This window comes from Muscardinus avellanarius (genome assembly GCF_963383645.1).
Source record: "Muscardinus avellanarius genome assembly, chromosome: 15".
Taxonomy (NCBI): domain Eukaryota; kingdom Metazoa; phylum Chordata; class Mammalia; order Rodentia; family Gliridae; genus Muscardinus; species Muscardinus avellanarius.
In genome coordinates, this window is record NC_137801.1 from 50657334 (window position 1) to 50676583 (window position 19250).

At 36.8% G+C, this 19250-nt stretch overlaps 1 protein-coding gene across 6 annotated transcripts in view; it reads right to left on the reverse strand.

Moving 5' to 3' along the window:
- PPP4R3B (protein phosphatase 4 regulatory subunit 3B) overlaps positions 1-19250 on the reverse strand; it is a gene marked incomplete at both ends in the record, with an annotated part of 73331 nt that overhangs the window by 46946 nt on the left and 7135 nt on the right. For 4 of the 6 annotated variants that reach the window (XM_080711830.1, XM_080711832.1, XM_080711829.1 and 1 more), the window contains 3 exons: positions 1712-1789; positions 8767-9390; positions 14661-14759. In XM_080711830.1, coding sequence (XP_080567956.1) covers positions 1712-1789; positions 8767-9390; positions 14661-14759 — 801 coding nt within the window. The remainder of the gene's footprint in view (positions 1-1711; positions 1790-8766; positions 9391-14660; positions 14760-19250) is intronic. The other 2 variants (XM_080711833.1, XM_080711831.1) reach the window with 2 other exon arrangements.

Genomic DNA, 19250 nt, shown 5'->3' on the forward strand with positions numbered 1-19250 from the left:
AATACATTTCAGTACAAAATGCCATATATGTCATCTTCAGAGAAACCATTCTATAATAAACTGTGGTTGGGTTCCCAGGGAGCTCTCAAAGACATGAAACAATTTTAAGAATTAGGAAGGACATCAGAGATTCTACAGTTTAAAATACTAATTTTAACCAGGAGCAGTGGGGTACACAACTATAATCCTAGTACTTTGGGAGGCTGAGATAGGATGGTAGGCTGGTGGCCAGCCTCAGCAACTTGACAAGACACTTTTTCAAAATACAAAATAAAAAGGACCCAGGCAGATCCAAGAGGGAATCTTTAACTGGGCATGGTGGCCAACACTTATAATTCTAGTACTTGGGAGGCTGTGAAAGGAGGATTGCAGGTTCTAGCACAGCCTCACTAAGTAGTGAGACTCTTTCCAATCTAGTGATATTCTATTTCAAAATAAATATAGGCAGGCACGGTGGCACACACTTGTAATCCCTGAGCTTGGGAGGTGGAGACAGGAGGATCGCACAGGTTCGAAGCCAGCTGCTCTGGCTTAAGAGACCTGTTTCCAAATAAAAAAGTATTAAAAAAAAAAAAAAGGTCTGGGAGTGTAGCCCGAAGGTAGAAGGATTTCCAAGAACCCCAGTACCACCAAAATAAAAATAAAATAGAGCTGGGGTGAACAGGGCATGGTGACATATGCTTGTAATCTCAGTACTTGGGAGGCTGAGACAGGAGGAATGCAGGCTTACGATCAGCCTCAGCTACTTAGTGAGGTCCTGCACAACTTAGTGAGACCCTGTTTCAAAATAAAGAATAAAAAATAGGGCTGGGAGCATAACTCAGAGGTAGAAAGCCCCTGGGTTCAACCCCCAGTACCTCAGGGGGGAAAAAAAAAATAGGGCTGGGTTGTAGGTCAGAGGTAGAATGCTGCTGAGTTCAATCCCCAGTAAAACACATGTGCACGCGCGCGCACACACACACACACACACACACACACGCTGAGGGTGTAACTTGGAGGTAGAATGCCCTTGGGTTCAACTTCCAATAACAAAATAGGTATATAAATAAATAAAAAATGGAATATGAAATATTCCATATTTTATGTGAAATATCTGAGTAGAGTATCAGTATCTACAATATAGACTTAGATGATTTTAAGTCAGATATTTCATATTTTGTAAAAATTCCCAAATCTGATTATGCTTCAAAAAAGAGCAAATATCTGGTAAATAGCAATTACTATTCCTTTCCTCCAAATATGGTTTACATCTCAAAAAAGCTTATACATACATTGAAAAATGAAAAAAAAAATCGCAAAGAACCAAATCACCATTTATTAAAGAAACATTCTTTTATCTCTTGTTTTAAAAAAAAGGCTTTTCTACTATGTATATTTCTACAACTATGAAAACATTTGAGACTGTAGTTCTGTCCTGATATGGGCCAACTGTTTGAAGCTGGGATTTATGATACATTCAAATTCCCTGGGGTGGGGTGGGGGCGGATTAGGGTCAGCAAGAGAAACACATCAGAACAGTTTAAAGATTTTTTTTTACAGTATATAAAACAATAGATTTTAGAGACTCTGAATAATCATCTTATAGTTTAACTTAAATACAGTTCTACTACATATAAATGATAAAAAAAAGTCCTCTTAACAAATTCGATTAAAAGCTGTGCATGCCAAACGAAGTCCTCTTTTAAGAGTCTGAATGTCAAAAATAGCTTACCAACTCTCGTCGTTTATCGTCATCTGTGGCCTCATCTGTTAACTGTGCAAAAACTTCGGACAAAAACTTCTCATCTTCCTGCATTAAAATAAATAATACTATGTACTATAAAGTACATACTACAATAAATACTATAGTATTTTACTATATAAATGCTATATACTAAAATCTTTTATACTTACTAAAAGTATAAAGTTACGTTTATGTTTTGCACAAAGTATAATTAAAAACATATTAAAAACTCAATAGCCCTTTCCTTCATTAAAACTAAATTTTAAAGGTATATTTGTCCTATAATTTTCTAAAGCATGACTATTTCATTCAATTCGTATGGATTAATATCCGATTTAACTAGAAATCTTGCTGTAAGGAACTCTTTGGAAAACAAAAGAGGTTGTAGAGCTGCTGCAGCAAACTCACTTTAAATTTGGCGTCTTCTCTAGTCCTGTTTCAGGGCCTAGTCATTATTTAAACCAAAGCAACACCAAGTCTGAGGATACCACATCAGTCCATAATAGATTATACAGAAGAGCCACAAGAGCCAGGCGTGGTGGTACACACTTGCAATCCCAGTAACTCACCCAACCTGAGGCTGAGGCAGGAGGATCATAGGTGCGTAACCTAATTTAGTGAGACCCTGTTTCAAAATGAAAAAGGGCTCAGGGTGTAGCTCAGAGGTACAAACCCCTGGGTTCAATCACCAGTAACACATAAAAAAGAAAGAGAAGAAAAAAGAACCACAAGAGATGGGACTGGGCCAGCAGTAAAGAAAACAGAATTCTGGCCACTTTTAAGATTACAAAGCCAGTCTAGGGGCAACTGGAGCAGAGTCTTATATGTTGGTGATCTCTAGGGACGCAATTAAGTGACAAAACATTACAATCACCTCATTCTCAAGACTCTGAAGTATTAAAAGATAGGAAAGTATTAATTTCCCTAAGCATTCTTTGAGAAACAGAAAAATATACTAGAATATACATTTTTAAAATATAAACCTATTTGTCTAAAGTATAGGAGGGATACACAGTAAATGCTACTTATGGCTATATATTGGTGAGCGATTATGAGTAGTTTTCCTTTTCTTTATATTTTCGGCAATAAGCACAGACTATGAAATTACAAATAAAAATTTGACAAATATTGAAATTTACTTTGGGGAAGATTTATATCAAAATCTGCTAAAAGTAAACTTGAAGCGGCTATTGTGTGTGTGTGTCTAGGGATAGAACCCAGGGCATTCGACCTCTGAGCCACACCCCCTGCCCTATTTTTCTTTTATTCTTTTATTTTGAAACAGGGTCTCACTAAGTTGTGGAGGACCTAAGTAGCTGAGGCTGTCTGCGAACCACGATCCTCTGGTCTCAGCCTCCCAAATGCTGGGATTACAAATGTGCACTGCTTAGCCCAGTGAAAACTGCTAGTTTTTAAGCTTTAGTTATATCTTTTAATTTTACTTTCATTAATTTAAAGTAACACATTCTAAAAATGTTTGTAGCTGGGTGTGGGTGTACACTTGTAATCTCAGCATTTTAGCAGCTGAGACAGGAGGATCGTGGTTCTCAACAGCCTCAGCTACTCAGCGAGGCCCTCAGCAACTTGGTAAGACCCTGTTTTAAAATAAAGAACAAAACACTAAGGAATAAAGAATAAAAACTAGGGCTGGGGGAGTAGCTTGGCAATCAAATGCCCCTGGATTCCAACCTCAGTATTGAAATAAGTTTGTAGTAGTAGTAGATGTATGGTTGATTGTAAAATCACACCACAATATGTGAAGAATGTACTTCAAATACCTGCCTTCTTCTTACTGTGTATAACCCACTCATTAATACTGGTGCCTTAAATTCTTTCCTTGAGATGATGGGAGCATATCTGAAGAATACACGAAGAAACACCACTAAGTATGATCACAGAATGTTTTGCTCACTGGACATGAGCATATGCTACTGAAAGACAAAAAGACTGGGAGAAAAGCTCTTTCATTAGCCTGATTCAGAGTGCTTCATTGGTTTCTTCTGGAGATCTTACATATCGATGGCTTGTGTCATCTATCTTCAGAGGAAGCTCAAATGCACATGTAATCTTTCATTTATTCCCTCAAATAATCTTTCCAAGTCATTTGTCTCAATATTATCAATTTTTGATAAATAAGCACATATTTACCTCCATCCACATCTTTTACAAATTTTTATCTTCCTATATCTCTCCCAGATTAATCTTCATCCTTTCCTGTCTGAAGATTTTTAAGTTTTTCAGAATATTTTCACAGAAAAAAAGTTCCAACTCCTTGATAAATGCAATTTCCCATTTAAATTCTTCTTACATGATTCAGTACTTGTGAGCTGACAGCTAGAACTGCATAAAATATTATACAGAGGCAATCTCAAGTATTACAGTTCATTAGAAGAATGTTTTCTGCTTCCTAGTATACTTTCTCCTGGTTTTTTTTTTAGCATTATTCTCAATAATATTCTTTAAACAATAAAAGTAAATTATTTTAATGTATATATTAAGGAAGCAAATGATTGATAACTTAAAACCTATCATCTAGTTGAAATGCTATTTTCCGAAGGAAGTCCTTGTTTCTCAAAATAATTATATTAATCTCTACAGGTAATTTTCTTTTTTTTTTTCTACCTGGTTTTAAGTGTTTATTTTAATAAAATTATTCACGTCAAATTGTATGTGGTGGTATTTTTGGATCACATAATAAAATTTCATAGTAAAGAAGACTGCTTCTAAAAAACCTAAATCAAACGTTTTGCTTTGTAATAATGTAAAAACGGGCAAAACAAAACACAACTCATTAAATGATTTTAGAATCACACAAACACAGTAATTTAAAATTACATTAGGCTTTATGACATTACTCAGAGACTGTCAAGACCAATTTTAAATTTCAGGTAACTGGGATCCAGGGAGTACACCCAACCTGAGGCCAGCTAGTGACAAGAGATTTACAATTCAGTTCTTTCAAATAAGACAGCTGGGCGTGGTGGCATGCACTTGTAATCTCAGTATCTGGGAGGCTGAGACAGGAGGATCATAGGTGTGCAGCCAGCCTCAGCTACTTAAGTAAGGCCCTTGGCAACTTAGTGAGACCCTATTTCAAAATAAGAAAAAAAAAATAGGGACGGGGGTGTCGCTAGGAGGTAAAATGTCCCGAAAAAAACCCCCAAAACCTTAAATAATAAAGACTTAAATAATAAAGAAATAATATCAATAGCAATAGGATAGTTTCCTAAGTTTAAACTTCTAAGTCAAACCAAAGCAAGCCAGGTGTGATGGCACATAACGTTTAATTGCAGCACTTGGGAGGCTGAGACAGGATTGTAGGCTGGAGGCCAGTCTTAGCAATTTAGTGAGACCCTTTAGGATTGTAGGCTGGAGGCCAGTCTTAGCAATTTAGTGAGACCCTTTTTCAAAATAAAAATTTAAAAGGTCTGGGAGTGTAACCTAGAGATAGAATGCCCCTGGGTTCAATTCCCAGTACCAGGGAAAAATAAATAAAGGCAAACCAAAGCAAAACACACAAACAAGAGAGGGCCAAATTTAATAATGTGTTAAATTCTACAGTAAAAAAACAAAACCAAAAAAACCTCTTAAAAATAAAAAACACATCACAGCAAACAGGATTTTAAAAAGGCATTTGAAGATTTTACATATTTTTAATTAGTAACTAAAATGAAAAGTTAGAAATTTCAGTACTGAATCTTTATCTTTAAAAAAATGTTAATATACATTATGTTAAAATGTCAACATTTGAGATATCTGTCCTCTACCATCTGTGGAACCTTTGGGCCTGAAAAGGATCTTATTCTGTAGCTCTTTGTGTGGAAATAGTTTCACTTTATTGGCTTTCAGAAATTTAATTTCTAAAACATGTTTGAACTGGGCCTGCTGAGGCAGGTGTATCACAAGTTTGAGGCCAGCCTTGGCAACTTTGCAAGGCCATCTGGAAATAAAATAAAAAGGGCTGGGTGTATGTATCAGTGCTAGAGCACCTCTGGGTTCAATCCTTAGTACAAAAAAAAAAAAAAAAAAAAAAGCAAACCACTGACTGATACATATACTAGACAGCCAGAAGAATACCTAGAAATATAAAATATCTAATACCTAGTCCAAGTTTCTACAAAAAAAACTTCAGAGTTTGGTTTTTGAAAATGAGTGTTTATATATAAGTGGCCATAATATTACTCAGTTTCCTTTATAACATTTTAAAAAAAGAATTCAGCATCACTGCTGGCACATGAGAGATGGTTAAGTGGTAAATCCTAGATAAATAATGGGTAATTCTCTTTTTCTTTTGTGGTACTATGAACTGAGAAACCAGGTAATTAGGCTGGCCTTGAACCTGAGATCTTCCTGTCTCAGCTTCCCAAGTACAGATATCCTCCTGTCTCATGCTTCCCAAGCATGCACCAACACACTTGGCAAATCTTTCTTTTTTAAAAGCCACACTTAGCCGGGCATGAAGGCACATGCTTGTAATCCTACTTGGGATTACTTGGGAGGGTGAGACAAGAAGATCACAGGTTCTCGGCTAGCCTCAGCTACTTAGTGGGGCCCTCTGCAATTCAGTGAGACCCTGTTTCAAAATATAGAATAAAAAATAGGGCTGAGGGTTCAATTCCCAGTACTGCAAAAAAAAAAAAAAAGCTGTACTTGTTATCTGTTGTCATAGCTTTCACAAATATACCTATGATAAAATATACATAAAATAACAAAAGTGTTACAGCTACTTTTGAGATTAGTTTGCACAATCTATTTTTAAATATAAAAAATGATTGCCTATTATGGATTTGGAAACCCTTCTGAAGTCAAAAAGCAATCAACTGAAATCTACATTTGAGGTTTTGACACTAGACTCTAGGTTCTTTGTATCAACTATAGTGTGTCTTTTTTTTTTGTAGTGGGGATTGAACCCAGAAGCATTCTACCTCCAAAATACACCCTCAGCCTAATTTTTTTAATCTTACTTAAAAACAGGGTCTCCCTAGGTTTCTGAGAGCCTTGATAAATTGCCAAGGCGGGCTTTGACATTGAAATCCTTACATCTCAGCCTCCCAAGTGCTGGGATTGCTAGTGTACACCACCACACCATGCATGCATGACTCTTATTTTTTCATCTCCAGGGATTGTAACTTTTTCTGTCAGCAAGTAAATTATTCCCTGATTTGTATAACATTTTTTAAAGGCCCTATATATTAAAAAAGGAATCTCCCTCACATTTGTTATAGTAGAATAAAAAACTCAGTTTGTAAAAAATGGAGAAGTATATACTATACAAAAACTAAGCTAACAATAATGCAAAGATGAATATTTGTTGAAAATGTCAGCCGGGCGTGGTGGCGCACACGCTTGTAATCCCAGCATTCGGGAGGCTGAGACCGGAGGTCAGCCTCAGCTACTTAGTGAGACCCTCTGCAATTCAGTGAGACCCGGTTTCCAAATAAAGAAAAAAATAGGGCAGGGGGTGTGGCTCAGAGGTAGAATGCCCCTGGGTTCCATCCCCAGGCCAGCCAAAAAATAAAAAAAAAAGTCATAAAAGTGTCAAATAGTTAAAATGAAAGTTTCTTAATTTCTTGGTCTCATAATCCCTCTAAACTCTAAAAATTAAGTACAGCCCCAAAGAGCTTTTATTATTTAGGTTGTGCTTACTGACATTTGTCATAATTAATATTACAATGGAAGCACTTGAAAAAATTATAAACGCATTTAAAAAAATAAGTTAAGTATAACTGGGCATGGTGGTATATGCTTGTTATCTCGGTATTTGGGAGGCTGAGAGAGGATTGCAATTTAGCAATCCTGTGAGACCCTGAAAAAAAGGCTGGGGTGTACCTTGAAGATAGAATGTCCCTGGGTTCAACCCCCAGCAAAAGGGGGAGGGGGAAAGAGAACAATTATGTATTTTTTATGAGAATCAATTATATGATCCAAAATTTTTACAACTGAGAAAGAATGGCCCTCTTTCACATTTTTTAAAGTCTTAATATCTAGCTTAAGATTCTTATATCTTCTTTGGCATTTAATCTGTTGTGATGTTATTTTGGCTGAAAAAATAGATCTACCTTGACATTAAGCAGAAAAAGGAAAAACTCATGGATACTTGTGAAAGGGTTTCAGGGACATCTAGGGATCCAGAGCGCATACTTTGAGAACCACTACACTATGTATATAGTATCTGCTCAATAAACTTACTAAGTGATATGAAAATAATAAGGGCGATTAAAAAGGAAACTAAAGATACGGCAAGTATGTAAAATCTCCAAAAGCATACTATGTCATTAGGGTATAAAAGAGTAATAAGATAAAAATGATATAAAATTCTTATTTTACAACAACAACAAAAAAGACAGAATAAAATCAACATCTTGTAGCCAACCAGTAATAATTATCATTTCCTGAAAATTATTGTTTCGCAGTTCTGGTTGCACCTTTGATTTAATTGGGACACTTTAAGCGAATACACTCATACACAAAAAATAACAACTGTCCCTCAAAATGGAATAAAAAACCTGTTGTACTGGGTTGGAATTGCAGCTCAGTGGTAGTGCACTTGCATTGCATGTACAAGGCCTGGGTCCAATCCCCAGCAGCATGTGCACACGTACACACACACATGTATATAGCAGTAGCAGCAGCACTAATATATACAACACGCAAATTCAGATATAAAAAATAGAGCAGAGGCAACAATAGTAGGGGGAGATTACTATTAATTGGTATAGAGATGTGTTTGGATTGATGAAAAGTTATGGAAGTTGCTAACACCGTGAAGGTACTTCATGCCACTGATTTGTACATTTCAAAGTAGCAAAAGGGTGAATTTTACTTTGTATAGCCTAACTCTATTAAAAAACATAAAAATATGAAAGAACTGCATTGTAGAATTAAAAATATTAAAGTTCATATTAAAAATTCTTTCATAAAATCAGATGATAAAAATTTTCTAAGCCTGACAGTACATTTAAACAAAATAAATCTTTTTGAACACCAGCTTGAACTACAAGGGAACTGTCTATCTGAAAACAGAATTGTGAATACTTACTTACCTGTAACATGCTGACTATCTCAACTTTGTTGAAGAAAATAAAAGATGTAAGTGTAGAAAGAAAATTCTCTTCAAAAACAGAAGGTGTAGGTAAAATGATGTCCTGAATGTACTGTACCCTGTATGTCTGATGTATTTTTTGCCTTAGTTCAGAGTCTGTTATCGGTATAACTTCCTTAAACTTTGCGGTTTTGGTCAAGAATTCTCTATGCCTTTTTGGCTGAGCCAAAGCAGGATCATATTCAAGGCATCCCACGACATCCATGATACACTCATCAGAAAACATCACCTCAAAAAGAGTTGCCTTATTTAGGAATAAGATTCCTCTAATAATTTCATACAAATGATGTAAGCCTTCAGTATTTTCTAGGTTCTCACAAGCTTGGAACAGCTGCAGTAGTTTTTTAATATAGCCTTCATTTTCCAAGGCCAGAGCCAGCTTTTCCCTACGAATAGGTGAGGAGAGAACTGAGGTAACTAAGTCAGCAATCTCTTCAAGTTTATTAAGTTCACATGTGGGAAGCTCAATTAGATGACTGGTTTCAGGCATTTCTTCAAATCGTTCTTCTTCTGATTCATCAATAAGGTCCTGTGTGACTTCTACCGATGGGTCCTTACCTTGAACCTAAAAACACCCAAATAGAGCTGGTTATCTTAAAATACAAAAGAATCAATATTTTGGAAATCAAATCAATGAATGACCAGCGAATTAAAGTAAAAACATGTTGTGTAGTATCAGTACTATTAATAGTCATTGTTAATTGAAAGTGAAGTGTGGGGAGGTATACCAAGTTTGGAGCCCATTATTTGAGTCTCAAGTAAATGATCACTATCATTTTACCTACTGATTTCTCAACCTATAATTTCAGGTTAACTTTGATCCTTGATAACCTGAGTATGTCAGCTGATAAATCATGTGATAACAACTTCATTATTTAAACAGTGAGGTAATTAATAACTATATCTAGTGATTTTGAATTTTACAGAAGCTAACTCTTCTATTTGCCGCTGAAATCACTAGATGGTTGAATGCCAGCTTGAACTACAAGTGAACTGTCTATAGGACTATTGGTCTGGGACTTCACATCAAATAACTTCTATAGAAAATGAGAAGGTTCACACTATACTTTCTTGATGTGGTACTGTTATTAGAGAACCAAATAAAAAAGGTGTGACTCTTTTTTAACTTACTTTTTTGGAACTGGCAATTAAATCTCTGAGCTACACCCTCAATCCTATTTAATCTTTATTTTGAAACAGGGCTTCTCCAAGTTGCTAAGACTGTACTTATCAGCACTTATCAGCACTTGGAACCTTATCATTTGGGATGCCACTCTGCCATGGCAAGATGTCCCATTGGCTACCTCAATAGCCAACACAATCCATCTGCATTGATTTGCATTTTGGTTGCCCCACCCCACTGCTTAAAATGCATGTTGGCTTCTCACTTCAATTATTTACTCGGTACTAGAGATTAAACCTAAAGACATTCTATCTCCAAACTATACCCCAGCCCTATTTTATTTATATCGAGACAGGGTCTTGCCAATTTGCTGAGGTACTGAACTCAGAAGCATTCTACCTCTAACCTACACCCCTAGCCCTTTTTCTTTTTCTTTCTTTTTTGGTGGTACTGAAAATGGAACCCAGGGGCTTTCTACCTCCGGGCTACACTCCCAGACCTATTTTATATTTTATTTGGAAACAGGGTCTCTTAAGCCAGCTGAGGCTGGCTCTGAACCTATGTGATCCTCCTGTCTCAGCCTCCCAAGCGCGGGGATTACAAGTGTGTGCCATCACTCCCAGCTTCCTTAGCCCTTTTTCTAAATTTTTTTTTTGAAACAGGGTCTTGCTAGGTTGCTCAGTCTTGTCTTGAACACATGATCTTTCTTTCTTTTTTTTTTTTTTTGGTGGTACTGGGGTTCCTGGAAGCCCTTCTACCTCCAGGCTACACTCCCAGACCTATGTTTACATTTTTATTTGGAAACAGGGTCTCCTAAGCCAGCGCGCATGGCTGGCTTCGAACCTGCGCGATCCTCCTGTCTCTGCCTCCCAAGCGCAGGGATTACAAGCCAGCGCCACCACGCCCGGCGAACACACGATCTTTCTGTCTTAGCTTCCCAAATACTAGGATTACAAGCTTATGCCACCATGACTTGCTAAAATCAGTGATTTTAACATTTTAACATCTTTCAGTCTATTTTATTATTTATACAATCCAAGTTTATCTTGAATCAAGAACAGAAAAACAAACACTTCTTGTGTGTACTATACAATTCAGGTAATTTTTTTTTTCAGGTCTTAAATGTCATTTCATAAACAACTATGCATATCAAAAACTCAACTCAATCCTTGGAAAACATACTAGAGAACAAAAAGTAAAGATTAGGATTGCCTCAATACCATTACTCACAGGTTTAAAAACAGAAAAAACACAAAGGCAAAACAATAACAAAATAATTTCTACTTTATTGTATGTATAATTTTCTTGAATTATACTAACTTATTTGCTAGTTAGTGTTTTTAATTATTAATCAGCTAGAACTCTGTTTAATGATGTACACTGATAATGCTCTAATAACAAGTGATGCATAAGATATGAGTCAGAACAAAAGAAAAAAAAATCAACCACTCCCAGAAAGGATTATTGATCTGGGACTTCACATCAAATAATCTCTATAGAGAATGAGAAGGCTCACACTATACTTTCTTGAGCCAGTTTGTCATACCACGTGCTACTGTTATTAGAGAACCAAGAAAAAAACTGACTGTGGTCAGATCCTTAAAACTAATTCAAAAGACTTGAGTATTAAGAATCACTAGAGGGAGCTGGGCATAGTAGCACAAGCCTGTAATCCTGTAATTTGGAAGTCAGAGACAAGAGGATTGTAGGTTCAAGGTCAGCTTCAGCAACTCAGTGAGACCCTAAGCAACTCAGTAAGATTATATTTCAAGATGAAAAACAGAAAAAAGGCCTAGGGTGTAGCAGCTCAGAGACAGACTATGCCTGGCTTCAATTCCCAGTACCAAAAAAAAAAAAAAGAGAGAGAGAAATAAACAAAATCACTAGAAGAAAAAAACTCATATGAGTGAAAATGACAAAGGCCACACAGACATACCCCACTATTATAAAGAAATGCACCAGGCCATCACTGAAACACTCATTTATAACAAATGAATGGCATTAATTTAAAATTGCAATTACCAAGTGTCACAGCCAAGAGAAGCCTAAGGAGATAGGGAGACGTGACTAATAAATGTAATGTGGTATCCTGAAATAGAAAAAGGATATTATGGAAAAGCTGATGAAATTTCAGTAAAGCATGGAGTTTAGTTAATAATAATGTATCAATATTAGTTCACTAATTGTGATAAAAGTTTCATACTAAAGTCGGGCGTGGTGAAGCACGCTTGTAATCCCCGCACTTGGGAGGCTGAGACAGGAGGATCGCACAGGTTCAAAGCCAGCCTCAGCAACTCAGTGAGACCCTGTTTCCAAATAAAATCTAAAAATATGTCTGGGAGTATAGCCCAGAGGTAGAAAAACCTCTGGGTTCCACCCCCAGTACCAAAAAAAAAAAAAAAAAAGTTTCATACTAACATTATATTTCATACTAACATTAGAACGTAATATTACCGTATTATGTACTGCAGTGGTGAGGGGCTGTCAGGGAGGCAGGTAAACAGAAATACTATTCTATTCAAAATTTTTATAAACAAAAATATTCTAAAATAAAAAGTTTATTAAAAATAACCAGACTGTCAGGTCAGGTGTGGTGGCGCATGCTTGTAATCCCCGCACTTGGGAGGAGGAGACAGGAGGATTACACTGGTTAGGAGCCAGCCTTGCTGGCTTAAGAGACTGTTTCCAAATTAAAAAAAAAAAAAAAAATAGTTCTGGGCGTGTGGCCCGGAGATAGAAAGGCTTCTAGGAACCCCAATACCACCAAATATCAGACTGTCTTCTGTATTTCTATCTTTTTAATAAACTCCTTTAAATCTTCAACAACAACAAAAAAGGGTGATTTCAGTCGAAACACCCCCCATGCCACTCCTGAATGGCATGGGGCTGTAACTGTCATCTGTATTTCTATCTTTTAAATAACCTCCTTTAAATCTTAAAAAAATAATAATAATCAGAGAAGCTGGGTGTGTTGGTGCATGCTTGTAATTCCAGCATTTGGGAGGTTGAAGACAGGACGATTACAGTTTTTAAGACAGCCTCAGCTACTCAGTGAGTCCCTTTGCAACTCAGCGAGACCCTGTTTCAAAATAAAGAATAAAAAATAGGGTGGGGGTGCAGCCTGGAGGTAAAATGACCCTGGATTCCGACACCAATACAAAAACAAAACAAAAAAACAACAATTACCCAAGTGTGGTGACTCACACCTATAATCCCAGTATTTGGGAGGCTAGGACAAGAGGATCACAGGTTTGAGTCCAGCTTTAGTAACTTAGCAAGGCCCTAAGCAACTTAGTGAGACCCTGTCTCAAAATGTAAAAAAAAAAAAAAAAAAAAAAAAATATATATATATATATATATATATATATATATATATATATATATATATATAGGGTTTGGGGTATGGCTTGGAGAACACCCTTGAATTCAGTCCCCAGTTCCATTAAAAAAATGGGGAGGGGGCCGGGCATGGTGGTGCATGCTTGTGATCTCAGTACTTGGGAGGTTGAGACAAGAGGATAGCACAGGTTTAAAGCCAGCCTCAGGTGCTTAGTGAGACCTGTTTTCAAATAAAATATAAAATAAGCCTGGGAGTGTATCCCCTGGGTTCCATTCCAGTACCACCAAAATAAATAAATAATACAAATAAATAAAATAAAAAAATATAGGGCTGGGGATATAGCTCAGAGGTAGAATGGCCCTTGGTTCCATCCCCAGTACTGGCGGAAAAAAAAAAGGAGGGGTGCCTGGGGGAGGGCTGAGGATGTAGCTTGGAGGCAGTGTGCTTACTTCCCATTAACTAACACACACACACACACACACACACACACACACACTTCACCTTAAAGTTAACATGTATCATCTATCTATATATTGCTACATGTAAGTTCTAAGTCAATTTATGTCCTAAATACTTTTTTTTTTTTAAAGTGGTAATGGGGGTGGAACCCAGAGGCTTTCTACCTCTGGGCTATACTCCCAGACCCATTTTATTCTTTATTTGGAAACAGAGTCTAAGTTGCCGAGAGACTCCCTCAGTAGCTGAGGCTGGCTTTGAACCTGTACGACCCTCCTTTCTCAGCCTCCCAAGTGTGGAGATTACAAGCGTGCGTCACCACGCACAGCCAAGTCCTGAATACTTTTGATCACTAGTGGCTGGTACACAGTATTCAATAAACATTAGACAAACACATGACCAAATACTAGAAAAAATATCTAAAAGCCTGAACATAATCATTTAATCTTGTTTTGGTTTGCTTAAAGGTCTTGTCATTTAAAGAGCCCTAATTGTGAATATATGCTACCAAAATTTAAAGCAGCAAAAGAAGTCTAATGTGTGTGTGTGTTTTTTTTAAATTTCAAGTTAGCCATCCATGGTGGTGCCTGCCTGTACCTCCAATATCTGGGAGGCTGAAACAGGAGAATCACAAGCTTGAGGACAACATTAGCAACACAGAGAGACTTTCAGCAACCTAGTGAGACCATTTCAAAACAAAAAATAAAAAAGGTTAGGGATATACCTTGGGGGTAGAATGCCCCTGGGTTAATCCATAATATAAATTAATTAAAATAAATTTCAAGTTAAATAATTTGATGCAGAATATAAAAAATTTTCAGGGCAGGGAATGGGTAATGTATCTCAGTGGCAGAGTGCTTGCCTGGTAAGTATAATGCCCTGTTGGACCCCCCAGCACTGTTAAGCAAAAACTTACCTGACAAATTTTTTCCCAGATCTCATCACAGCCAGCTTTTTCCTGAAAACTTAGAGCCAGATCATAGTTCTCAGCTTCTGACCAAACAATTAATGTATCCTGATAAGAAATAAAGATTTTTACATCATTACACTAGAAAAGAAGTATCTGTAATGAAAAACTGAAGAGAATTGGAAACAAAATAGCAATGACAAATGTCCTCTGATAAGTATAATTAATGTACACCTAACGTCATAGAACTATACAGTAAACACTCTCTGAAACTTTCATTATGTATTGTCAATGAAATAGCAGCCTTGGTACTTAAACTGACAGTGATCAATTTTCTAAAAACAAAAAATGCTTAAACAGGTTAGTAAGCCCTGGTTCATGTTACCAATGTAACTATTCAAGGGAAGGCTAGCCATTCTTGGCCTAAATTGTAAGGCAGAGACATTCTAGTAGAGGAGTTTCTGTTGTAGCTAAAGAGTGAGCTGTGATAAAAAAAAAAATACATGCTTACTAGTACATATATTTAACTTTTTTTTTTGGTGGTACAGAGAATTGAACCCAGAGGCATCCTACCTCCTAGCTATATCCCCCAGACTGATTTTATTTATTCAGAAATAGTGTCTCTCTAGGTTGCTGAGAGCCTCACTAAATTTTTGAGGCTGTCCTCAAACCTCTGATCCTGTTTCAGCTTCTCAAGTATTAGGATTATAAGTATGCCCCACCATGACTGGCTTAGGTTTAACTCTTTTATTTTTTTAATCTTGAAAAAGACTTCAGGGCTGTGCGTGGTGGCATATGCTTGTAATTCCAGCATTTGGGAGGCTGAGACATGAAGATCAACGGTTCCCAGGCAGCCTCAGCTACTTTGTGAGGTTCTTTGCAACTCAGTGAGACGCTGTTTCAAAATAAAGAATAAAAAATAGGGCTAGGGATGTAGCTCGAAGATAAAATGCCCCTGGGTTCCATCCCTAGTACCCCCCCAACACATGACTTCAGGATCTGAATAAATACAATCGGATGGTGAAATGACACTACTGGCTCTATAATTACTACCAACAGCACTTGATTTGGCAGCTTAGGTTGTAGAAAAATTAACCCAATGTTTAGGTTAAGCAGTCTCCCAGAATGTCTTTTTATATTCCCATGAAAAGGTTACACTCTAAAAGTAAGCCTATTGCCAGTCGTGGTGGTGCACACTTATAATCCCCATGCTTGGGAGGCTGAAACAGGAGGATTGCATAGGTCCAAAGCCAGCCTCGGCTACTTAGTGAGGCTCTCGGCAACTTAGTGAGACCCTGTTTCAAATAAAATATAAAATAGGTGTGGGAGGTAGAAAGCCTCTGGGTTCCACCCCCAGTACCACCAAAATAAATAAATAAATAAATAAATAAATAAAAAAATAAAAGTAAGCCTATCAATTCCTGTATTAAAAACTAAGATTTTGATTACACACACTGAAATGCTAAAATCAGATGAAATGTAAAATTTAATATGGTCATAACTTTGGTTTTAAAAATAAACATGAATTTAGTTTATCGTCTACCAGAAATAGAATCGACAAAATACCCTATTTATTAATTGTTCACATGACTAGTATTTATAAATATTTTGACCTGATATTAAGACATATAAAACTGACAGGTGCCGTGGACAATGCCTGTAATCTCCGCTACTTGAGAGGCTGAGGTAGAGGATCACAAGTTTGAGGGCAGCATAGGCAATGTATCAAGACCCTGTTTTAAAATTTAAAAAATGGGGGAGGGGGTAGCAGGAGGCATAGGTCAGTGGTAAAGTCTAGCACCTGGGTTTAACCTCCAGTACCACAAAGGAGAAGTAGAAAATATAAAACTAAAAATAAGCTCCAGGCTAGTAGAAACAAAGTCTTGGAAATGCAAACATGTCAGTACTTTGCATTCTTTAATTAATCCAGGCCTCAATGAATAGCTCTTATTTGCTATGTGATCAGGTAAGAATTGCTGTGCTCTACCTTCATCCTGGTTATGCCTTTTGAAAAAGCAATTTGCCACCAAATTTTATATTCTAAATAAAATTTTACCAGATCCTTCAGTTGTTCCCATCATCTACAGAAGAGTTTTCAAATCTTAAAAAAAAAACCACATGCTAGAACTGTTTTTACAAACAAAATTTTACTAAGAACTTCTATGAATATAACGAAGAAAATCAAAGATATTCTAGTTACAGCTGGCTAAAGCATTATGGTGCACATGCAGGTTTCACGTATTACTCTCTGGTCTGTCATTATCTTAGAGGCCTCCTCAAAACATCATGTACAACTGAACTCCAAAGCTTTACTGACTGTACACCTGAATTTACTTATACATCATATGTGAGAATATAACACTAGTAAATACTTAATGAAACACTAAAATAGAAATGAGGGTTATAGAAAGTTAAAATAAGAAAAAATTTAAATGTTTGAAGTGTAATGGCTCCACATTAATAGTTAGCATTTTAAGGTCAAAAACATATTTAGGTCATAGTATAACCACAAATGACATACATATCCATATTTAAAATTATCCTTTTAATAACTGAACTTTTGGGGAGTAGCAACTTGTCGGAACTATTGGAGCATTGTTTCCACTTTATCACACACCTTAGAGTCAGCTAACATCAAATGTCAGTCTAACTGTTATTTTCATTTGTACTTTTACTATAGTTTCCAACTCTTTGTAAGGCATTCATCCATTTTATTAGTTAGGATAATTGGATTACAATAATTCTTTTTTTTTTTTTTTTTGGTGGTACTTGGGGTGGAACCTAGGGGCTTTTCTACCTCTGAGTTATACTCCCAGATCTATTTTTATATTTTATTTGTAAACAGGGTCTCAGTAAGTTGCTGAGAGCCTCACTAAGTAGCTGAGGCTGGCTTTGAACCTGTGTGATCCTCCTGTCTCAGCCTCCCAAGCGCTGGGATTACAAGCACGCGCCACCACGTCCGGCTACCATAATTCTTAACAGTTACAAAACGCTTATGTAGGATGACTATAAGTTTATATAGGCTCCTTTTCCAATGAGGAAAGAAGGTCAAAGAGGTTATAAATTGTTTGCTGAAGGCCACAGAAGTAGTGAAGCTGTGAGTAGTGAGGGCTCAGGTCTGAATTCTAATCCAGACTTAATCCCTACTGTGTTAAAAATACAGATGTTTGGAAATAAATATCTGTAAACAGTGCCGTCATGTCTCAGACTATACATTGTGCTGTAGTATATTTTTGAGTTCATCTCAGAAAAAGTCTAGGTGAAAGAAAGGATATATTAGATTTCTCTTGACATTTCAATTCCATATAATGTGTGTATACAGAGTTAATCCTTTATTCTTTTTGGAAAACTTCAGCTCTATAGTGTTTTGTCAGAGTAGTTAGTTGGGATTAGTATAGCAAGTAGTAGAGTCTCAAATATTTAATGACTATGAAGTTTATTTGTATTAATGAAATGGATCAGTACCTTGAGGAAAAACTAAAACAGATAATTTATTGACTTCTCAGGCCCACTTTTCTAAAAAGGTTAGTAATAGGTACAGATGTTTGTGTGTGTCTGTGTATGGTACTAGGGGTGGAACCCAGAGGCTTTCTACCTTCAGGCTATACTCCCAGACCTATTTTATATTTTATTTGGAAACAGGGTCTCACTAAGTAGCTGAGGCTGGCTTTGAACCTATGTGATCCTCCGGTCTCAGCCTCCCAAGTGCGGGGATTATGAGCGTGCACTGCATTACCATGCCCGGCTAGGTACAGAGGGTTAATTTTTTTTTTTTTTTTTGGTGGTACTGGGGTTCCTGGAAGTCCTTCTACCTCCGGGCTACACTCACAGACCTATTTTATATTTTTATAAATACAATACTCTTATTGAGCTTATGCTTTAGCACAGACACTGTGTTAAAGCATTTTTAATACATTAACTCAACACTATCATATATAAGATAGGTAGCAGCTCCACAAAAGATGAGGGTCAGAGATTTTTTTCTCAAAATTATTTAGTTAGCAGGGTGTGCTGCACATGCTTGTAATCTCAATACTTGGGAGGCTGAGACAGGAGGATCACAGGTTTGAAGACAGCCTCAACAATTTAGTGAAGCCTTCCACAACTTAGGGAGACCTTGTTTCAAAATAAAGAACAACAACAACAAAAATAGGGCTGGGCTTGTAGCTCAGAGGTAGAATGCCCCTGGGTTCAATCTCCAGTACTCCCCCCAAAAACTTTAACAGGCAGTTAAAGGAACTAAAAAATAAAAATCTGTTCAAGTGTAAATTCCTATATCCTCTAAGATGCCATACACGACCGTGAGGCAATTCTAAAACACAAAGTTACTAACAACTTGTTTCCTCACATCTGTAGCACTGTATCTGATCAAGCATTTATTTAGACCCCCTCCATAAGAAAGACCTGTCCCCATCCAATTCCCAAAGATTCTTCTTTGGTCCTGTCCCAATTACGGTCCAGAGTGCCCCTTGACCCATCACTGCTCCATCTTTCCAACATACTCACTCGATATCCTTACACCTGAGTTACACTATAAATGCATAGAAGAATCTCCTCATTGCAAATTCATGTTGTCATTTAAATGTAGTACTTTTAAAT